At 51.8% G+C, this 20244-nt stretch overlaps 1 protein-coding gene across 1 annotated transcript; it reads left to right on the top strand.

The window, feature by feature from the left end:
• The first annotated feature begins 862 nt into the window (after positions 1-862).
• On the top strand, positions 863-20036 carry LOC129401798 (zinc finger protein 135-like). Its single transcript, XM_055124667.1, has 4 exons — positions 863-904; positions 2056-2174; positions 18829-19758; positions 19874-20036. Exons 1-4 carry the CDS (start codon positions 863-865, stop codon positions 20034-20036), a joined length of 1254 nt encoding a protein of 417 aa, XP_054980642.1.
• Positions 20037-20244: the final 208 nt, after the last annotated feature.

The following is a 20244-nucleotide window of genomic DNA, read 5'->3' as shown; positions in this document are numbered from 1 at the left end:
AGAAAACTTTCAGGGCTCTCTCGATGTCCTTGATCCTGAGGATATATGGTGCTGTTGAAGTTGCATGGGAGCTGTGTGTGTGAGTGAGTGTGTGTGTGTGTGTGTGTGTGTGTGTGTGTGTGTGTGTGTGAGAGAGAGAGAGAGAGAGAGAGAGAGAGAGAGAGAAAGGCAAGATCATTTTCTTTTTTCTTTTTCTTTTTGGGCTGTACCTGCGATGCTCAGGGCTGATTCCTGGCTCTGCATCTTGGAATTACCCCTGGTTGTGCTCAGAGGAACCCTACAGGATGTCGGAATCAAACCCGGTCTGCTGTGTGCAAGGCCAGCGTACTCCCCACAGTACCATTGCGTGGGTCCCAACAAAATAGTTTTTATAGAAACTTAGTTAGAAAGGTTTATTTTTTTGAAAGGCTTCTTTTAATTTATTTTTTAATTTTTATTGAAATACTGTGAGAGCACTTACAAAGTCTTTGGTTTAAGTCTTGGTCATACAATGATGAAACACTTGACCCTTCACCAGTGCACATTTTCCACCACCAAAAACCCCAATATCCCCCCCCACCCCAACCCTCCCCCTCCCTGAGTGGCATACGACTTCCATGTTACTCTCTACTTTGATTACATTCAACATTTCGACACCAAACCCACCATTATTATTTGGGATTTTACCCCAACACTCAGATCTGACGAAAAGGCAACATTAGACAATTTGTTTTCTATTGCTGATTATGCATTGCATATGATGATGCGGGGCTGCTATTGCAGTCGCATGATTTTGGAATTCTGAACTTTTAATAATTAAATCTAGAGGGATTTCTGCTAAAAGCCACTGTGTTCTGAGCTTTGTTTCTGAGTCTCTGGGATCATGGCGGATAAGAAGCTCGATCAGCAGCCAAAGGGCTCGTTTGTGGGTAGTAACTTAGGGTCTCGAAGGGGTGGGGTAGGGGAATGGACTGGCTCTGCCTCCATCCCATGAGGCTCCGCATTCCTCATCACTGCGGGCCCCTTCCTGGTTGTCCCTAGGCCTCTGGAAGATGGTGGGGGCAACCGAGCCGCCAGGGGAAACAGGCCAAGGCATGAAACCCGTTCCCACCTGGGGTGATTCGGCCCCAGAAACCTAATCGTAGTCCAGACACATTTCTGCCAAAATCCACTGGGTTCTGAGCTTTGTTTCTGAGTCTCTGAGATTATGGCCCATAAACAGCTTGATCAGCAGCCAGAAGGGCGGCAACTCGGGACTCGGGTTTCCTAGGGGCGGAGGTATGGAAAGTGAGGGGGGGTGGGGAATACTGGGGATTTGGGTGATGGAAAATGTGCACTGGTGAAGGAATGGGTGTTGGATGACCATATGACAGAAGTTCAAACACGAAATTTTTGTTACTGTATCTCACGGCGAATTAATAAAAAAATAAAAATATTTTAAAAAGAAAGGTTTAGAGAGAAGCACGCGCTAGGGAGAGAGCACAGGCATCTCTAGAGGGAAAGAGGCGCAGCAGGACCGCTGCGATGTCCAGCGGGGACGCGCTGGCCTTGCACACATTGACCATGCTTCGATCCTGAGCACCCCATATGTCCCCTGACCCCGCCAGGAGTCATCCCTGAGCACACCAGGTATTCAAAGAGAATAATAAGTGCAAACAGGAGGAAGAGCCTGGGCTTGCCGGCTCTTGTCCCTGGCGGCCCGGTGGCCCTTTCTCCTGCCAGACACAGGTAGTTCTCCTAAGGGGTCTCGGACGGCGCCCCGCTGAGCAGCATGAAGCTGACCTTCCTGTCCCTGCTGAGGCTGAGCACTGACGCCAGGCAGACCTTCACCTGCCTGTGCCAGAACTCAGCCACCAGCCGGGATGCGGCCTGGGGGGTGGGGGGTGGGGCCAGGGCCACACGCTGTGCTTGCAGGGGGCCGAAGGCCAGGAGCTGGGCCTCAACCAGATAACAGCTGCTGGGCTCAGGACCCCCCAGGATGGTTGCTGGGTCTGAGGAGCAGGCAACGGGAGGGCGCAGGGGGTTACCTGTGTCCGTGCTCCGCGCCCCTGACTCACCCTGCCTGCACCGCGGCAGTTCTGGAAGGGCCAGGCCGAGACCCTGCTGGAATTCAGCGCCACCCAAGGACGCGTCCTGCAGCTGCTCGAAGTGGCGGACACCTACTTCGGACAGTCCGACCAGAATTTCGGCTTCCAGTGGGGCCAGTCGGCTTCAGTAGCTGAGAGCCTCGGGGGTCATGGGAGGGGAGACAGACGGCAAGACCCCACGGGGGCACTGATGGTGCTGAGACCTCCAGCCGCCCTATTTATCTTCTGCAACTGCCTCAAGGTCAGACAGGAGGAATCTTCTTCCTTCTTCAGCCCCCGTGGAAACCCCAAACCTCTCCCCTCCTCTCTTGGGGGGGGTGGGCCTCAGCTAAAGGTTAGCTGGAAGTTTAGCACCCCTGCACCCCAGACAAAGGACTTCCAGCTCTGAGCTGATACAGGGACCCCCAAACCTGCCTCCCTGTCCTGTCCCCCCAAAACTCTGGTGCTTCCGGACCTCCTTGTTGACCACCGGATTCCCTCCTGGTCAGCCCGAGATGGCTGGAGGCTTCCCCTGACATTTAGGGGAGCAGAGCAGCTGGGGGTTCCCCGAGTGTCGGACCAAAGTCGAACTCCAGAAGGAACTGGGGACCCCTGCAAAGCTGTGTGCCCCCCCCCCGCCTCAGCCCCATTCCAGATGCTGCCCCACCCCTGCTTCTAACCCCCTCCCCCTGAATCACCCAGCCAGATCAGGAGGTGTGGCCTGGGGAGGGGTGGAGTGGAGATTGGGAAGTGACCCTGGGTCCCACGTGCCACTATCATTCTCGAGGGATCCCTGGGCCAAGAGGAGGCCTCCTCTGGTGGATTCAACTCGCTTACACCCGCCAAGAGCTGGAGGGGATGAGAGAGTCCAGCATCTTCCAGCCCTGCCCATGCCCTGCTGGGCCTTGGGTCACAAAATAAACTGGTGAACTGTGTCCGGGTGTCCATGCTGCCTGGGGCTCGCCCCACTCACTCTCTGCGTGGAGGGACACCCAGTGAGCAGTGCTCCAGAGCCAGCTGCCAGAGAGCAAACAGGGTGACACAGGAGAGGCTGTGCCCTGCCGCAGGACCATCCCTTCAAACCAACTGGTTCACAAGGTCTCCAACCCCTCAGCCCCACACCCCAGCACCCCACATTTCTGAGGATGCATGCCATCTCCTTCCTGAGAGTTTTGGGGTTCCTAGACATATGAGAAATCCCAAGCCCTTTGTTCTCCATGGAGGAGGGTGACAGAGGCGAGATTCATCTCCGGCATCTCCAGATGTCTGGGGTGAGGGTAATAGTGGTCAGAATAACAGGTGGTGGGTTAAGAAGAATTTTAATTAACACTGTAATAATGAGCATAATACTGGGCAATTGGGGCTGGAGTGATAGCACAGCGGGTAGGGCGTTTGCCTTGTACGCGGCCGACCCGGGTTCGATTCCCAGCATCCCATATGGTCCCCTGAGCACCGCCAGGAGTTATTTCTGAGTGCATGAGCCAGGAGTAACCCCTGTGCATTGCCGGGTGTGACCCAAAAAGAAAAAAAAAAAAAGACTGGGCAATCTCCTTCCATGGAAATTCTAAAAACATTATTTCTGCCTTCCGAGGATCACGATGCTCAGGGATTCCTCCAGGAATGACTCCTGGCAGTGCTTGGGTACCCTATGGGATGGCTGGGATTGAACACGGGTCTGCTGCATGCAAGGCAAATGGCCTACTCACTCTACTAGAGCTCTGGCACGGAGGATTTTTTTTTTGGTGTGGGGGGGAGGGTGTGGACCCGCAGGGTTCAGTGAACCATTGAGTACCTGGGATTGAACCTTGGCAGCCACAATCAAGGCTAGATTATTTTGTTGTTCTCTTTGCTTTGAACAAGAAGAGTTCTGAACCCACTTTGCTCTGTCTGACCCAGCCCTTTGGAAAGATTTCCTGTTAAATTCAACCCCACATGCTGTCTCCTCACGTTCTGAGGGTTACCCAACCCTCTTCTACAAGGAAGAGGGGACATGGATACAGCAAGATACAGCTCAGAAAACACCAAGTTGGGGTGAGGGAATCTGCCATCAAGGCTCTGACATTGTTTTGCTTTTATTTGCTTTGCTCATGGTTTCGGGTACACAAATCCAGCAACACTCAGGGGTTCTCTTGGCTCTGACTCAGGAATCACTCTGGCCTGATGGTGGAACCGTATGGAGAGCCAAAGAGAAAACCAGAGTCCTCTGACTACAGGCAAGACCCTTAACTGCTCTGCTCCCACTGCATAGTCCCAAGGGCTTTTTTTTTTTTTCTCTTTGGGTCACACCTGGCAATGCACAGGGGTTACTCCTGAATCAGGAATCACTCAAGAATCAACCCTGGCGGTGCTCAGATGCCCATATGGGATGCTGGGAATCGAACCCGGGTTGACCGCATGTAAGACACACGCCCTACCCGCTGTACTATTGCTCCAGCCCCAAAAAAGGGCTTTCTTTTTTTTTTTCCCCCTGGGTCACACCCGGCGATGCACAGGGGTTACTCCTGGCTCTGCACTCGGGAATTACTCCTGGTGGACCATATGGGATGCTGGAAATCGAACCCGAGTCGACTGCGTGCTAGGCAAATGTCCTACCCACTGTGCTATCCCTCCAGCCCCCAAAAAGGGCTTTCTTAAGGAAATCTTGAGCGTGGGAAAATTCGGGCTCTGGTAGTTCTGGTGAAACGCCACAAGATGGTGCTGTGGGCGTTTCTGTCCCTTCCCAGGCTCATTTCTCTAAGAATTTCCACCCTTGACTTTGCTTCAGTGTTAAGTATGGGTAATTAAGGATCAAGCACGCAACTTCCACAGGTGCAGCTGAACTCCCAAAGTCGGGTGAGGAAATTCGCCATCAAGGGACTGAGGGGGCCTTGTTTTTATTTTCTTGGTTTGTTTGTTTGCGGTTCGGGCCACACCCAGAGGTGCTCAGGGGACACTCCTGACTCTGCCCCCAGGAATCCCGCCAGGCACGACCTGGGCACCATATGGGGAGCCAACGGACGGATGACGGCCCTGTGAAGGCAACGGCAAGGGTTCTAACTTCTCAGCTCCCGCTAGACTGGATGAAGCGGTGTGCTTGATCCTTAATTACCCCATACCTAACACTGAAGCAAACCCAAGGGAGAAAGTTTTTAGAGAAATGTCCCTGGGGAGGGACGTTAACGCCCTTTGCGCCATCTCGTGGCATTTCGGAGGAACTGCCGCGGCCCGATTTTCCCAAGTTTAAGATTTCCAGCCCTTTGCTTTGCTTTAGTGTTAGGTATAGGGTCATTAAGGATCAAGTAAGCCATTTGGGCTGCTCCAGAGGGAGCAGAGCAGTTAGGGCTCTTGCCTGCCGTCACAGGACCCCGGTTCTTTCTTTGACTCCCCACAGTCCCAAAAAGACTCTCCATGCAGGAGTGATTACTGAGTAAGAGCCAGGAGAACCCCTGAGTGTTGCTGGGTTTGTAGCCCCCAAACCATGAACAAATCAAATACAAGCAAAACAGCCTCAGAGCCTTGATGGCAGATTCCCTCACCCCAACGTGGGGTGTTCTGAGCTGTATCTTGCTCTATTCATGCCTCCTCGTCCTTGTAGAGGAGCGTTGGGGCAGCCTCAGGACGTGAGGTGGTGGTATGTGGGGTCGACTATAACAGGAAACCTTTCCACTCAGACTATAACAGGCTGAGTCAAACTCAACGTGGCCATCATTTTCACTGCAACACTCACCTGAGTTAACCAACCTCCAGGAACAATTGAAAGATGTTTATTACAGATCCCAGGGCTATGAGGAATGGGGGTCAGGCAGCAATGTTCAACATTGTTATCAGCAATGAAAGGTCACCCTAGCCTAGGCAGAGAGATTCACTTCTCCCATATCCAGGAGTGAGAGAATAAACAAAGATGCTTTCCTCTGGGAAATGAAAACACTAACATTCATTATGAATGGACATTTATTATAGATTCATCAGTGTGTCTAAATTTTGACATAAAAGCGGATACACAGGTCTAAGCAGCTAAGAGGATTATTGTCCAGTTGACCAGCCACCGATGTTTTACCATACTCTCAGCAGCTTGCTGAAGGTCAGAGATCCTCTGACATAACAAAGATCCCAAATGGAGCCAGAGCAATAGTACAGTGTGGAGGGCATTTGCCTTGCACTCCGCAAACCAGGTTCAGTCCCTGGCATCCCATAGGGTGCCCCAAAGTCTGCCAAGAAAATTCCTGAGTGCAGAGCCAGAAGTAACTCCTGAGCATGACCGGTGTGGCCCACAAACAAATGTTGTTCACTTTTAGAGGCACTGAAACCCGTTAAAGTCATTGTCTTGCAGACAAATGACCTGGGCTGGATCCCCAGCACCCCACCGGGGCCCCATAGTCCTGCCAGGAGTGATCCCACACTACAGAGCCTGGGGGAAGCTCTGAGCATTTCTGGGTGTGCCCCAAGACAAAAAAAAAAGAAAGAAAGAAAATATCCATTAAGGGTTTGGAGCAATAGTACAGCAGGTAGGGCATTTGCCTTGCACGCAGCCGAGCCAGGTTCAATCTCTGGCATCCCATAGGTCCCCCAAGCACCACGAGGAGTAACTCCTGAGTGCAGAGCGGGCAGTAACCACTGAGCTTCCCTGGGTGTGACTGAAGCAAAAAATACAAAAAAATATCATCCCTCCCCTATCCTTTTCTGCACTCCATAGCTCCACAACTCCACCCTCACCAGGTCCTGATTACTTTTTCCTGGTCACCTGGTCTAATTCCTAGGCCATCTTCGGGCTCCGCCCAGTGCTTCCTAATCTGGAATCTGTCTAGTTTAGAGCCTTTGCCCAGGAGCTGACGGCCCTGGAGGTCCAGGAGCCAAGCTGGGCAGAGCCCTGGGAGCCAGGAGCAGGTTCAGGCCAGGGGCCTTCTTCAGCCACCGGTTATCTCACCCCCCCCCCCCCCCGCCCCACCCAACCATTGCCCATTCTCTACCTCTGATTGGATGACGGTGAGGGCAGATGAGAACAAAAGAGCCAATCAGATAGACCTAGATGACCTGGCGCTCCACCCATCTGCTCCCACTGGCTCACATCCTTCCAAGTCCTTTCTGACCTCAGGTAGCAGAAGGCTCAGGAAAACATCCAAACAGGCTCTCCTAGAGACTGATGAGATCCTACAGCATGTCAAGGCGGCCTTTCAAGTCCTGAGCAAAAAGCTAGGAATAACAACTGAGCACTGCTGGGTGTAACCTAAAAATAAACAAACATGTTTGTTAGACTGAGTTCCTCTGGCTTTGACCAAATGGATGCAGATTAGAAAGTGCTGGAAGATCTGACCTCCAGCAACCACTCCCCACAAGAAACAGAAACAGCAGCATCAGGACCCAGGTGTGAGATGAGGCATTTTAACAACCCAGGGTCACCCCTCAGTAGGCACAACAGCAATCGGGAGAGAGCAGGGGTTGGGTAGAAAGGGTAGCGGAGGAGCACTGGCCTGGCAGGCGGCCATTCTAAGCTAGATCCGTGGCACCCATAGGGTTCCCTGTCCACTGTCAGGAGTGATCCCTGAGCATCGCCGGGGATCACTCAAAGTTGTTTTCAGAAACCCTAGGGAGCAGGGATGATAGTACAGTGGTTAGGGAACCTGTCCTGCACATGGCTGGCTCCAGTTTAATCCCTGGTATCCCATAAAGCTCCCCCATCCCACCTTGAGTGATCCCTGAGCTCAAGCCAGGAGTTAGCCCTGAAAATAGTGGGTGTGAAAACCCCCTCCAAAAAATAAAGAAACCCCAGCACTCAATGACTGTGTGGGCCCTGTGCCCCCATGAAGAAGCTCCAAGGTAGCACAGTGCCTGGCATGCTTGTGACCCAGAATATAATCCTGGGCACCACCTCCCTCACCCAGCACTGCTGGGTGCAGCCTGGGCCTTCGAACACTGGGGGGAACAACCAGATCTGTTAGGGTCACAGCTAGAGCTAGAGGTGCTGGCAGTGGCCCTCACACCCAGCTTGATCCAGGTGTGGCCCCGAATCAGGGAAAAGGCATTTAACCATGGACCCGTCTTCCTGTCCAGCTAAGACCTGCACCTGGGCCAGGGTTGCCCAGAGACAGGCCCCTCCTTCCTGGCAGCCCCCTTTCGTGGCCCCATTTGGAAAGTGGGCAGTGTGCTCCGTTCCTGAGCTGCGGGGAGAGGTCACGCCTGAGCCTCACCCACAAAGGCCAGGTGCCTGCAGGCCTCCAGCATCACGTCTCTGTACAGGCGCCTCTGGGCATGGTCCAGCAAAGCCCACTCAGTCCGTGTGAAGTTTACAGTCACATCCTCATAGGATACCGACTCCTGAAAACATAAACAGATGCCAATAAGCAGGCCCCCTCTACATCCACAGGCGGCAGAGGCACTCAGGGGGGCAAAAGTTGTCCCTTGGAATATAGCTCAACCCGCCCCCCCCCCCGGGAATATTACAGTGGCAAGGGCTGGGAGCCATATCCCCACCTCCCAGACACACCACAGCCCACCCAGACACCTGTGGACAACTGAGAACAGGCCTTCTGCCCCGAAAAGAGTGACAAAGGTGGGGCTGGAGCAATACCACAGCGGGTGGGCATTTGCCTTCCACACGAGATGACCCGGGTTCCATTCCCAGCTACCCATATGGTCCCCTGAGTACCTCCTGAGTGCAGAGCCAGGAGTAACCCCTGTACATTGCTGGGTGTGACCAAAAAAGCATAAGAATAAAAAAAAGGTGACCAAGGACTTGTGAGTGTAGGATAACATAGCCTCAGGTAGTTTAGGTTTATTGGGTTACTCCCATCACAGTGCTCCCATTCCTCTGTGTTTATTTGTACTTCTTTATTTGTGTTCTGTTGACTTGTAAATATTGTTTTTCTCTTCTCCTTGAGTTCTTTACCTAGTTTATCGAAAGCCAAGTCCTTTTGCATGGGCACAGGAAGACTGTAACAAATGTTATTCTTTGGTAACCTGGGAGTCATTTGACTCTACATGATATTTTCCTTCTGGGCATCTGTTCTCTAGACCTAAGCTTCAGCTGCCCTTACTTCCTAGCACCCCCAAAAGCAGGGTCCCGACAAGGGATGGGAAGGACCCAGGGAAAGCGGTGAGTTATGTGCTACCCTGGCATTGAGATGGGTTGGGCCAAAGTGCCTAATGCTTAACTATAAGTAAAGAGCTTGGTCTTGGACAAATGCTGTCATGATCCAATAAGTAATATAACTAGATTCGGACCCTGCTAGGGTAAGAAATGATTAATCTGGCCTGAGTGCTGTAGTCTGAGTCCGCAAGATGTTAGCAAGACAGCTGCCTTACAAGCCTCAATGTATGTCTTAGCTGTGTTCATACAAAAATAACTAGTATTAAAATGTGAATAAGTTCTTGGACTAAGGAAAGGAGAAAAACCTTAAGAGGTATTTTTCCTGCTGACAGTCAGGAAGGGCTTTGGAATGCCCGGCCCTCAGGAAGGGCTTTCTTGTGTTGCTTTTGCTACCTGACTGCATGTAGCCCAGAGGGCCCCCTCTCCTGTTAGGGCAGGAGTGCCCTGAGTGGGGCCAAAGACAATGAAAACCGTATATTTTCCACTCAGGCGTCTGATATCTGCTTGCTCCAAGAGGAATGTGCGGACTCCTGAGCTACGACCATATGAGGGTATAATCTAGACAGACAGCCTCCCGGGCCCGGGCTCAGCCCTTGCAGGCGCTTATGCAATTGTGACTTGTAAATCTATAGACTGGACAAGCAGATGGGCCTAATGGGACTGTGGGGAGAGGCATGTCGAATTATGAACTTACTGGCTAGGGAAGGCGCGATCTTTCTCCCTTTCACCGTAACAGCCGACATGGGCCTATCTAAGTAACCCCTTCACCCTGGGTCGGGGCCTTGCCTCACACATGGGACCTGTGTGTAGCTGTGTGTGTGTGCACGACCCTGGCTAGCCAGCTTAATCAACTACCCAATGTTAGGGCGCGGATTGAGATCTCCCTTACCGACAAAGAGACTCCAGAGACTGCTAACAGCAAGCAGGGTTTATTGTAAGACTGGCTAGCCAGGGTCCAGCCCCCTACGCGGAGACGCAGGTCCAGCAGGTTGGGCAAGACCCCAAGCTTCTCCAAAGGAGATCTTATTATAGGCCTTCCCCGGCCTTACAGCAGAACCCGCACCTTTCATAGCCAATAGATTTGTAATAATACATACTTTCTTAATCAATCCATTTAAAAAGACATCACTCCTTAGTCTATGGTTTTAGAGATCATCATTCGCGCCAATATTCAGGAATGTCCCGGCTCTGGGGGCAGTCATGGGTCTAGTGACATGGTCTTATGAGAGGCATCTGGTTATCTGGTCTGACCACCACCCTTCTTGCGACCCGGGGCGCCTGTATTCGAATTCCTTGCTCAGGGGCAGAAAAACAACTTATTCTGCAAGGTGGGCTCCTGTAAAAAGAGTCCTGTGGTCTGTCCTGGGCCAGTCCTTCACATTGAGAAAGCTAAACTAATTCCTACGGTCTGTTCTGTGTCAATTCCTCACACCCGCTTGCTGATTGCATTGCTGAGTGTTTTTTGTTGGCGGTCGGAGATCCAGAACCATGCCCTAACACTCCAAACCCACACAAAAAGTTCAGTGAGTAATGTAACACAGAAGCAGAGTTTATTAAGCCGGGTAGCTGAGGTCAAGATTGTAGCCACGCAGGCCCGAGCAAGACCCTGAACAAGGGAAAAGTTGCATATTTACCATATTTTAGTCAGTGCTTATATCATAGCCTACAATGATGAATTTTTTCAAAACCATAAATGAAAATGCAAATTTCATAATTCAGAAGAAAACCTACTTTCAAATAGTACAAACAAGGAGTTACAGATAGGTGATCTAGACACGTTTTCAAAATATTCTGGAAGGTACCCACCCTGCTTGTGTCTGGGTGGCTTCTATAGACATTGAATAGCGGTTATAAACTCTTTGCCAGAGAGAGTTTGCAGGCCATTTGTTCTACTTCTCTTGCAGATGGGGGAGGGGGTTGAAGCGGGTGTTTTAAGAAAAACAAAAAGGTTTTTTTTTTTTAACGTTTTTATTTATCTATTTATCTATTTATCTATTTATTTATTTATTTATTGCTTTTTGGGTCACACCCAGACATGCACAGGGGTTACTCCTGGCTCATGCACTCTGGAATCACTTCTGGTGGTGCTCGGGGGACCATATGGGATGCTGGGAATCAAACCCGGGTCGGCCGTGTTCAAGGCAAATGCCCTACCCACTGTGCTATTGTTCCAGCTCCAAAAAACAAAAAGGTTTAAGTAAAACAAAACGTGAAACAGGAACCAGGCATGATGGAGTTGCTCCTGCCCTGCTCCGTGTCCAACAAGGGGAAAGGCCCCCTGGCTGTGGTGTGGGATCTCAGCAGCATCTAGGACAGCCTGTTTGGATGTTTTCCTGGACTTAAGCATTACTCCTTTTTTTTTTTTTTTTCTTTTTGGGTCACACCCGGCGATGCACAGGGGTTACTCCTGGCTCTGCACTCAGGAATTACTCCTGGCGGTGCTCAGGGGACCATATGGGATGCTGGGAATCGAACCCGGGTTGGCCGTGTGCAAGGCAAACGCCCTACCTGCTGTGCTATTGCTCCAGCCCCAAGCATTACTCCTTAAGCCTTATCCTACCAGATATCTGAAAGAACTTGGAAGGATGTGAGCCTGTGAAAGCGGAAAGGCGGGGCGGCACGTAATCTAAAATGCATCTGATTGGCCCTTTCCTTCTCACCCGCTCTCACCGTCATCCAATCAGAGGTAGGGAATCCACGGTGGGGGCGGGAAAATGACCGCTGCTGAAGAGGCCCCAGCACTGAACCGGCTCTTGGCTCCCTGAACTCCGCCAAGCCTGGCGCCACCGGCTCCTGGGGAGCAGAGATAAGGCAGACAGATTCCAGATCCAGAAGCACTGCCCGGAGCCCGAAGATGGCCTAGACCAGGCGGTCAGGAAGAAGCAATCGGGACCAGGTGAGGGAGAGTGGAGTCTTGAAGTGGGAAACGGGTAAGGGAGGGATGAGTGACGTCATACCCGAGGCTTCTGATCCCAACAACTAAACAGTTTAATGAAGTTACTTTTTGGGGGGTGAGGGGCGCACACCCAGCGATGATTAGGCATTACTCAGAAATTACTTCTTGTGGTGCTAGGGGGACCTCTGGGATGCAGGGGATTGAACCTGGGTCAGCCGCACGCAAAGGAAGCGCCCTACCCTCTCTGATGTTGCTCCAGCACTTTAATGAACTTTTCTACTTTTGGCGGTTGGGGTGAGGGTCACACCTGCAATGCTCAACCTTCTTTCTGACTCTGTAGTCCGGGATCACTTCTGGCAGGGCTATGGGAACCCAGTGGGTTGATGGGTGATGGTGAACCTTTCCCATTTGTCTGCAGGATACTTAAGAGGGAACAACTTTTTTTCGATTGTTTCATTTTACTTGGGCCACACTAGGTAATGCTCAGAGGTTACTCCTGGCTCTGTACTCAGGAATTTCTCCTGGTGGTGCTCAGGTGACCTATAGGATGTGGAAATCAAACAGGTGGCCACGCCCTCCTCACTCTACTCTGGCTCAGGCCTGATGAACTTTTGTTTTTCCTTGTAGGGTTACACCTGAAGATGCACAGGTGTTACTTCTGGTACTGCAGTCAGGAATTACTCCTGGCAGTGCAGGGGGATTATATGGGATGCTGGGAATCGAACCTGGGTTGGATGCGTGCAATGCAAACACCCTATCCTCTATGCTATCGCTCCAGCCCAAAACTGATGAACTTTTAAGCATCTGAATTTTGTCTGCAGATCAGTTCTGAAGAACCCACCCACTTTGGAGTGAACCTTCCGTGGTACTAACACACTTGTTATTTTTCTTGCAGCAAGTCTGGAAGCTTCCCCATATAGTTTCTTCATATGCCCAGATCCACTGTCCCCTGACTTCAGACCTTCTCAAGTAAGATGGTGAGTTTGGGCTTATTTCTTTTTTATGATTATGATGATAATGATGATGATAATTGTGTCTTTTGGGCCTCACATGGTGGGTGCTCAGGGCTGACTCCAGGCTCTGTGATCAGGGATCACCTCTGGCGGGTCCTAGTGCCTCTATGGGATGGCAGATATGGAACTTGGTTTGGCCTCATGCAAGGTAAGTGCATCCCCTCTGTCCTATCTGCCCTTCCTCTCTTTTCCCAGCTTTTATACTGGTTAGTGGCTGAGATTTCCATGCCAGTCAGCCTATGGGTGGGTTTCACCTCTGTGGTAACCCCCCTCATATGAACCCCTTGCGTTCAGCTGCAAAGGTGTGATGGCAGGCAGATGAGGAGAAAGAGGCAAGATGGGTAAGCCTAAGGAAAGTAGGTGGAGTCTGTTCTCAAGGTTAAGTCCAGAGGTTTTACCCAGAAGTTGTTCCTGCCCTGCCTTGGGTGTTCTTATGGGGACTTTCATGATGCAGACAGAAAGGTCGAATCATTAGTGTTTTGTGGTTATATAAATTTAGCCAAAAAAGTCTTTAGGGATTGTTGTTGGTGTGCCACACAAGTGACTTATGTGAAATGGGGAGAAGAAAGACGGTCACTATCTACGCCATCCACCTTTGCCACCAGGGACCCAGGATTTCGGGATTCCTGTCTCATCTTGCAGAGAGGAATATCAAAAGTTGCAGTTCACTGAAAGTACAGTTTTTATTTGGAGGTTTCTAAAGCGAGGAGGGAGAGAAAGTGGGAGAGAGCGGAGACAAACAGCGCTCAAGAGTGAACCCGGGCTTCTCCAAAGCCAGAGAGAGCCCCTATACACATTCCAGCATTAGACAGGAAAGCATGAAAATGCACATCTCAAGTTGAGAGATGCTGGTGACACATGTGCTCAGGCACCGAGTGTGCTTGGCCAAGTGGGGGCAGGCAGCTTTTTGGCTCGGGCATCCTATGAACTCCCTTCCTTTGTACAAGGTGGCCTCTATGGATATTTTCCAAACTGTCCCCAGGTGGGGTTTCAACCTAGGTAAAAGTCCATTGCTAAGAAGTTTGCCAAGGAGTTTGGAGTGGTGTGGTCTTCTTTGAAATTCCTTTCCTGGCTTTTTGTGTCTTTCAGGCCTTCTCTGGGTCTATTGATATAGATAGGTGAGGGTCTTATCAAGCCTTAGTTCCTGTTTCTCTGCAAGGTTGGCCTTTGCAACTTCAAAGCTATTACTTCCCAGGAAAGTTACTGTCATCACCTGTGGAGGGGCCTTCCCTATCTGCCTGCCCACCTACATCAGAAAGACACCTGACTCTGAGCTCAGGGATCTCGGCTGGGGGTCCTGGGGGACCTAATGGGATGGTGGAGATAGAACGTGGTTGGAGCATGCAATGCCAGCGCCCTTCCCACTCTGCCATTGCTCCTGCCCCATAATCAAGTCTTCCTGGAGGCCTTTGTTAGGCCCCTTGATGCTACATTGATAGACAGCAGAAGCTCTCCAGGCCTTTAGGGAATCCTGCAGGTCGCCCAGAATTATCTGTCTGGGCGGACAGATAGGGAGTCTCTGGGGTCTGAGGAGTTGAGCAGAAGCTTCCTTTTTTTTTTAACTTCTTATTTATTTATTTGCTTTTTTTTTGTCACTCCTGTGATGCACAGGGGTTACTCCTGGCCTTGCATTCAGGAATTACTCCTGGGAGTGCTCGTGGGGACCATATGGGATACAGGGAATTGGACCCGGCAGCGTGCAAGGTGAACACCCTACACAGTGTACTATCTCTCCAACCACAGAAGGCTCTCTTAGGCATCACTTTATAACAGGAATCTTGGTCTAGGTCTTGGGAATGTGAAGTGGGTTTCCCCACATGATGCAGTTATGTCACCCACCAATTCTTGGGGGTGAATGGGAAGGGCTAGTCACCAGGCCGCTGTCAATTTCCACATTCTTCGAACAAAGATTCTCTTTGTCACTCCCGCTTTTGCTTTTGGGGTCACAGGCAGAGATGCTCAGGACTTACTCCTCGCTCTGCATTCAAGGATCACTCCTTTTATTTATTTATTTATTTATTTATTTATTTATTTATTTATTTTTTGCTTTTTGGGTCACACCTGGCGATGCACAGGGGTTACTCCTGGCTCTGCACTCAGGAATTGCCCCTGGCCGTGCTCAGGGGACCATATGGGATGCTGGGATTTGAACCCGGGTCGACCATGTGCAAGGCAAATGCCCTACCCGCTGTGCTATCTCTCCAGCCCCTCAAGGATCACTCCTAACAGTGCTCAAGGACCGTTAAGGATGCCAGAGATCAAATATACGTCCTCCATGTGCAAGGCAAATGTCCTTCCTGTGCTTTTGCTCCAGCCCCGTCCCTTTGTCACTCTTTTCGAAAGACCCCTCAGAGATTCCATATGTGTCTTGGCCAGGTGTTGTCATGGTTCGTGCCTCGGAGCACTTGTTACTGAGTTCTGCATTCTCTACACATCTTGGTGTTCCCCGCGGGGACCCTGATTGTTTAAAGGAGATTAAAAGTAGGGGCTGAGCAATATCACGGCAGGTAGGGCCTTTGCCTTGCACGTGGCTGACCCGGGTTCAATTCCCAGCATCCGATATGGTCCCCTGAGCACTGCCAGGAGTGATTCCTGAGTGCATGAGCCAGAAGTAATCCCTGTGCATCGCTGGGTGTGACCCAGATACCAAAAATAAATGAATAAATAAAGTAGATTAAAGTAAAACCCAGGATCCTAATGGGCCCCCACCAGTCCCGCTGCCCCACCTCCCGAGATGCAGAGGGACCTGGCTGATTGGCATCTGTGTGTGTTTCAGGACTCAGTATCCTTTGAGGACGTGGTTGTGAACTTCACCCGGGCCGAGTGGGCTTTGCTGAATCCTGCCCAGAGGCGCCTGTACAGAGACGTGATGCTGGAGGCCTGCAGGCACCTGGCCTTCGTGGGTGAGGCTCAGGCACGACCCTTTTCCACAGCTCAGGGCACGGAGTCTGCTGCCCACATTCCCGATAGGGCCATGGAACAGGGCTGTAGGGAAGGAGGGGCCTGTCTATGGGCACCCTAGCCCAGGCGCGGGGCATTCCCAGGCAGGCAGACGGATTCAGCCTAACTGCCTTTTCTCTGATTCAGGGCCACACCGGGTAGAGCGGGGTGTCAAGGCCACCACCTGCACCTCTGGCTCTTGCTGTGATCCTAATGTTGCTGGTTGGTCCCCCAGTGATCGGGGGGGCCCTGGGCTGAACCCTATAGTGCTGGGTGAGGGAGCTGGTGCCCACTATTTTATTCGGGGCCAGGAGCATGCCAGGCATTGTGCTACCTTGGAGCTTCTTCCTGGGGGCACAGGGCCCACACCTGGAGTTCCAGGGACACTCTTGTTCGTGCTCAAGGGACACTGTGGGGTGCGGGAATCTGACCCACCTCATACAAGGTAGCTGCGTCATGTCTGTTGAAGCAAACCAGTTGCATCAGTCCTATTCCAGTTCTTTTTTGTTCCCGCAGAGCATCTTTTTTCTTTGATATACACACCTGGTGATGCTCAGGGCTGATGCCTGGCATTGCGTGCAGGAGCCTGTTGGGTGCTGGGAGTGACCTGGGTCAGTTGTGTCCAAGGCAAGTGCCATCCCGGCTGTCCTATTACTCTGCCCCTCCCCAGAGCCTTCCTTGGGGACTGAATTGTCTTCCTGCTTGTTCCAGAGGGTTTCTCTCCAGGAAAAGACAGTGGTGCTCTTGGGCGTGTCTTGGAGAATAAGTTGTTCAGTGAAGAGAGCACTGTGGGGTTCATGAGCAATTATTCCTGCAATCATTTAGGAGAGAAGCAGATGTTCCCTGATGCTAGTGACCAGCAGCACACGCAGAAGGGACAACAGAAGTGAGTGAAGTGGCCGAGGGGGGGAAGGGAGGAGGGTGTTCTTGGCGGGGGGTGGCTGAAAACATCTTGGGAATCTCCAATGTCTTTCAACTTAAAACCAGTGTGTCAAAGTAGTGCAGGACTGAGTAGTGTCCCCTTCACACTGTCCCTCGTGTGCCTCCTCTATTTACCACACCCGTGATGGCATGGCTGACTCCTGGCTCTGCACTCAGGAATCCCTCCTGGACGGACTATGGGGTCCAAAGTGACCTGAGTCATGCAAGGTGAGGGTCCTGGGGCAAGGCTGGCAGCCTCCGCTGCTTTCTTAAGTGGTTTCCACCCAGGACCCTTCTTGGAGAAAAGTTCCTTCTCCAACTCCCCCCATGCCACCCCACCATTTACAGGCTTAAAACAGGGCCCTGCATGTAAGGCTTTGATGAATGATAAATCAAGGATTTATTCAGAGGAATATCCAAAAAGCCCTACCATTAGGCCTGAGGCTATAGTACAGTACTTAAGGTCTAATCTCCAACATGGTTTTTGTCTTCCAAGGCCTTGCTTCTGAATGATCCCTGTGTCCATAGCAAGGAGTAGACCCTGAGCACTGCAGAGTGTGGCCCCAAGTTAGGAGGAAAAAAATAAACCCCAAACCAAAAAACCAAAACAAAACATGATCAAGGCTGGTGGTTGATTGTTGATATTCATTTATTATTTTGTGTTGTGAGCATTTCCTAGTCCTGACTCCTGGTCCTACGCTCAGGAATCATTCCTGAGGGGGCTCGGAGGACCTGATGGTGTGCAGGGGATGGGTCCGGGGCAGCATGATGCACGGTTCCCGCTCTCCCACTGTCCTGTGGCCTCAGCTGTCGGGATGATCTTACTTTTCTACTCATTGTGTCTCATCATTGGCAGATACGTCTTCCCAAACAGTCTCGGTTATGATTGAAGCTCCTGCAGAAGCCAGAGGAAACTTGAGGCGAACTCGAAGCCTGACTGCACCCCAAAATCCTGCTACTTCTTCTGCAGAATGTTCTTCCCCCCAGCACCCCCCAACACTTCCCCACAGCTCCCTTCCATGTGACCTCGTTCAGGAGGGTGTCTGCTGCCCAACCGCTGATAAGACCCCCTCTCCCACCTCGGAGGCCCTCAGGCAATGCCCTCTGTGGGGCGCTGGCACCTGGAGCCCAACATCCCAAGAACGCAATGTGTGTGGGGAGACCTTCAATGTCACCAAACTGTTGATGTGTCACATCAGGGAGAGCCAAGATGAGATGCCTTATGTGTGTGAGCTCTGTGGGAAGGGATCATGCTACCCCACATACCTGCAGGATCATGCCAAGATCCATGTTGACCTCAAGAGGCCCTTTACGTGCCCTGAGTGCCCACAGAGGTTCCAGTATCCCTGTATGCTGCGAGCCCACACTAAAGTGCACTCTGGGGTCAGGCCTTTCACCTGTGAGCCGTGTGGGAAAAGCTTCAGGACTCGTTCACAGCTGCATGAGCACAGACGGACCCACACTGGGGAGAGGCCATATGACTGCAGTGTTGGAATAGCTTCAGGACTCGCTCATCTCTCCTTCAACATAGTCGGACCCACACCGGGGAGAGGTCGTATGACTGCAAGCAGTGTGGGAATAGCTTCAGGACTCGCTCTTGTCTACTTCGGCACATTCGGACCCACACCGGGGAGAGACCGTATGAGTGCAAGCAGTGTGGTAAAAGCTTCAGTACTAGCTTGAAGCTGCATAAGCACAGCTGGACCCACAGCGGGAGAGGCCATATGACTGCGAGCAGTGTGGAAAAAGCTTCGGGACTCGCTCAGACCTGCGTAAGCACAGCCGGACCCACACCAGGGAGAGGCAGTATGACTGCGAGCAGTGTGGGAAAAGCTTCAGGACTTGCTCAGTGTTGCTTAAGCACCTATGGACCCATACTGGGGAGATACTTTATGTCTGCGAGCAGTCTGGGAAAACCTTCAAGACTTGCTCAGCGTTGTGTAGGCATAGATGGACCCACACTGGGGAGAGGCCTTATGTCTGCGAGCAATGTGGGAAAAGCTTCAAGACTTGCTCAGCGTTGTGTAGGCATAGATGGACCCACACCGGGGAGAGGCGGTATGACTGCGAGCAGTGTGGGAAAAGCTTTAGTACTCGCTCGGACCTGTGTAATCACAGCCGGACCCACACCGGGGAGAGGCCGTATGACTGCGAGCAGTGTGGGAAAAGCTTCAGAACTAGCTCAAACCTGCATGCGCACAGCCTGACCCACACCGGGGAGAGGCCGTATGACTGCAAGCAGTGTGGGAATAGCTTTAGGACTCACTCATGTCTACTTCGGCACATTTGGACCCACACCGGGGAGAGACCTTATGAGTGCAAGCAGTGTGGGAAAAGCTTCAGCACTAGCTCGAAGCTGCATGAGCATAGCCGGACCCACACTGGGGAGAGGCCGTATGACTGCAAGCAGTGTGGGAATAGCTTCAGGACTCGCTATTGTCTACTTCGGCACATTCGGACCCACACCGCGGAGAGACCGTATGAGTGCAAGCAGTGTGGGAAAAGCTTCATTTCCAGCTCAAACCTGCGTGATCACAGCCGGACCCACAGTGGGGAGAGGCCGTATGACTGCGAGCAGTGTGGGAAAAGCTTCAGTACTTGCTCGGGCTTGCGTATTCACAGCCGGACCCACAGCGGGGAGAGGCCGTATGACTGCGAGCATTGTGGGAAAAGCTTCAGCACTACCTCAAACCTGCGTAAGCACAGCCGGACCCACACTGTGGAGAGGCCTATGACTGCGAACAGTGTGGGAAAAACTTCTGCACTAGCACAGTGTTGCGTAGGCACAGATGGACCCACACTGGACCCTTACGTCTGCTCGGAGTGCGGGAAGGCGTTCCGGGACAGCGGCACAAGGACCAAGCACATGCTTATCCACAGGTGAGCGGCCCTACACATGCCCACATTGCGAGAAATATTTCCGCAGCCCAGACACCCTCCTGTTCCATCTGGTGTCGCACTCAAACCACAGTCCTTTATAGTGTCCTGAGTGCAGCAAGGCCTATGGCTGTTGCTCCTACTTCAGAGGCCATCTGCAGACTCACCAGACGACCGTGCCCCTCACCTGCGAGGAGTGTGGCATGATCTTCAGCCACCCCCAGCACCTCTGCCGGCACGTCAGGAGGCATTTTGAGGAGCAACCATTTGTGTGCCACTGAGGGCAGGGTTTTGGCCAGGCTGCAACTCCAAACACGCGCACGTCTGCCATACCTACACTGGGGAGAAGCTCTGAAGGAATCTTCTGCCCTATGCCAGGATATTCCCCTGTTTTCTACAAACCTGTGGGGAAAGAAATCTTGATGTTGCAAGAGCATGTGGGGTACAACTCTGTGTCTCAGTTTCCCCTCACACCCCAAAGCTCAGGGT

This window comes from Sorex araneus, chromosome 2 (genome assembly GCF_027595985.1).
Source record: "Sorex araneus isolate mSorAra2 chromosome 2, mSorAra2.pri, whole genome shotgun sequence".
NCBI classification, from domain to species: Eukaryota; Metazoa; Chordata; class Mammalia; order Eulipotyphla; family Soricidae; genus Sorex; species Sorex araneus.
Note: the sequence above shows the minus strand (reverse complement) of the source record. Positions and strands in the feature narration are given on the sequence as shown.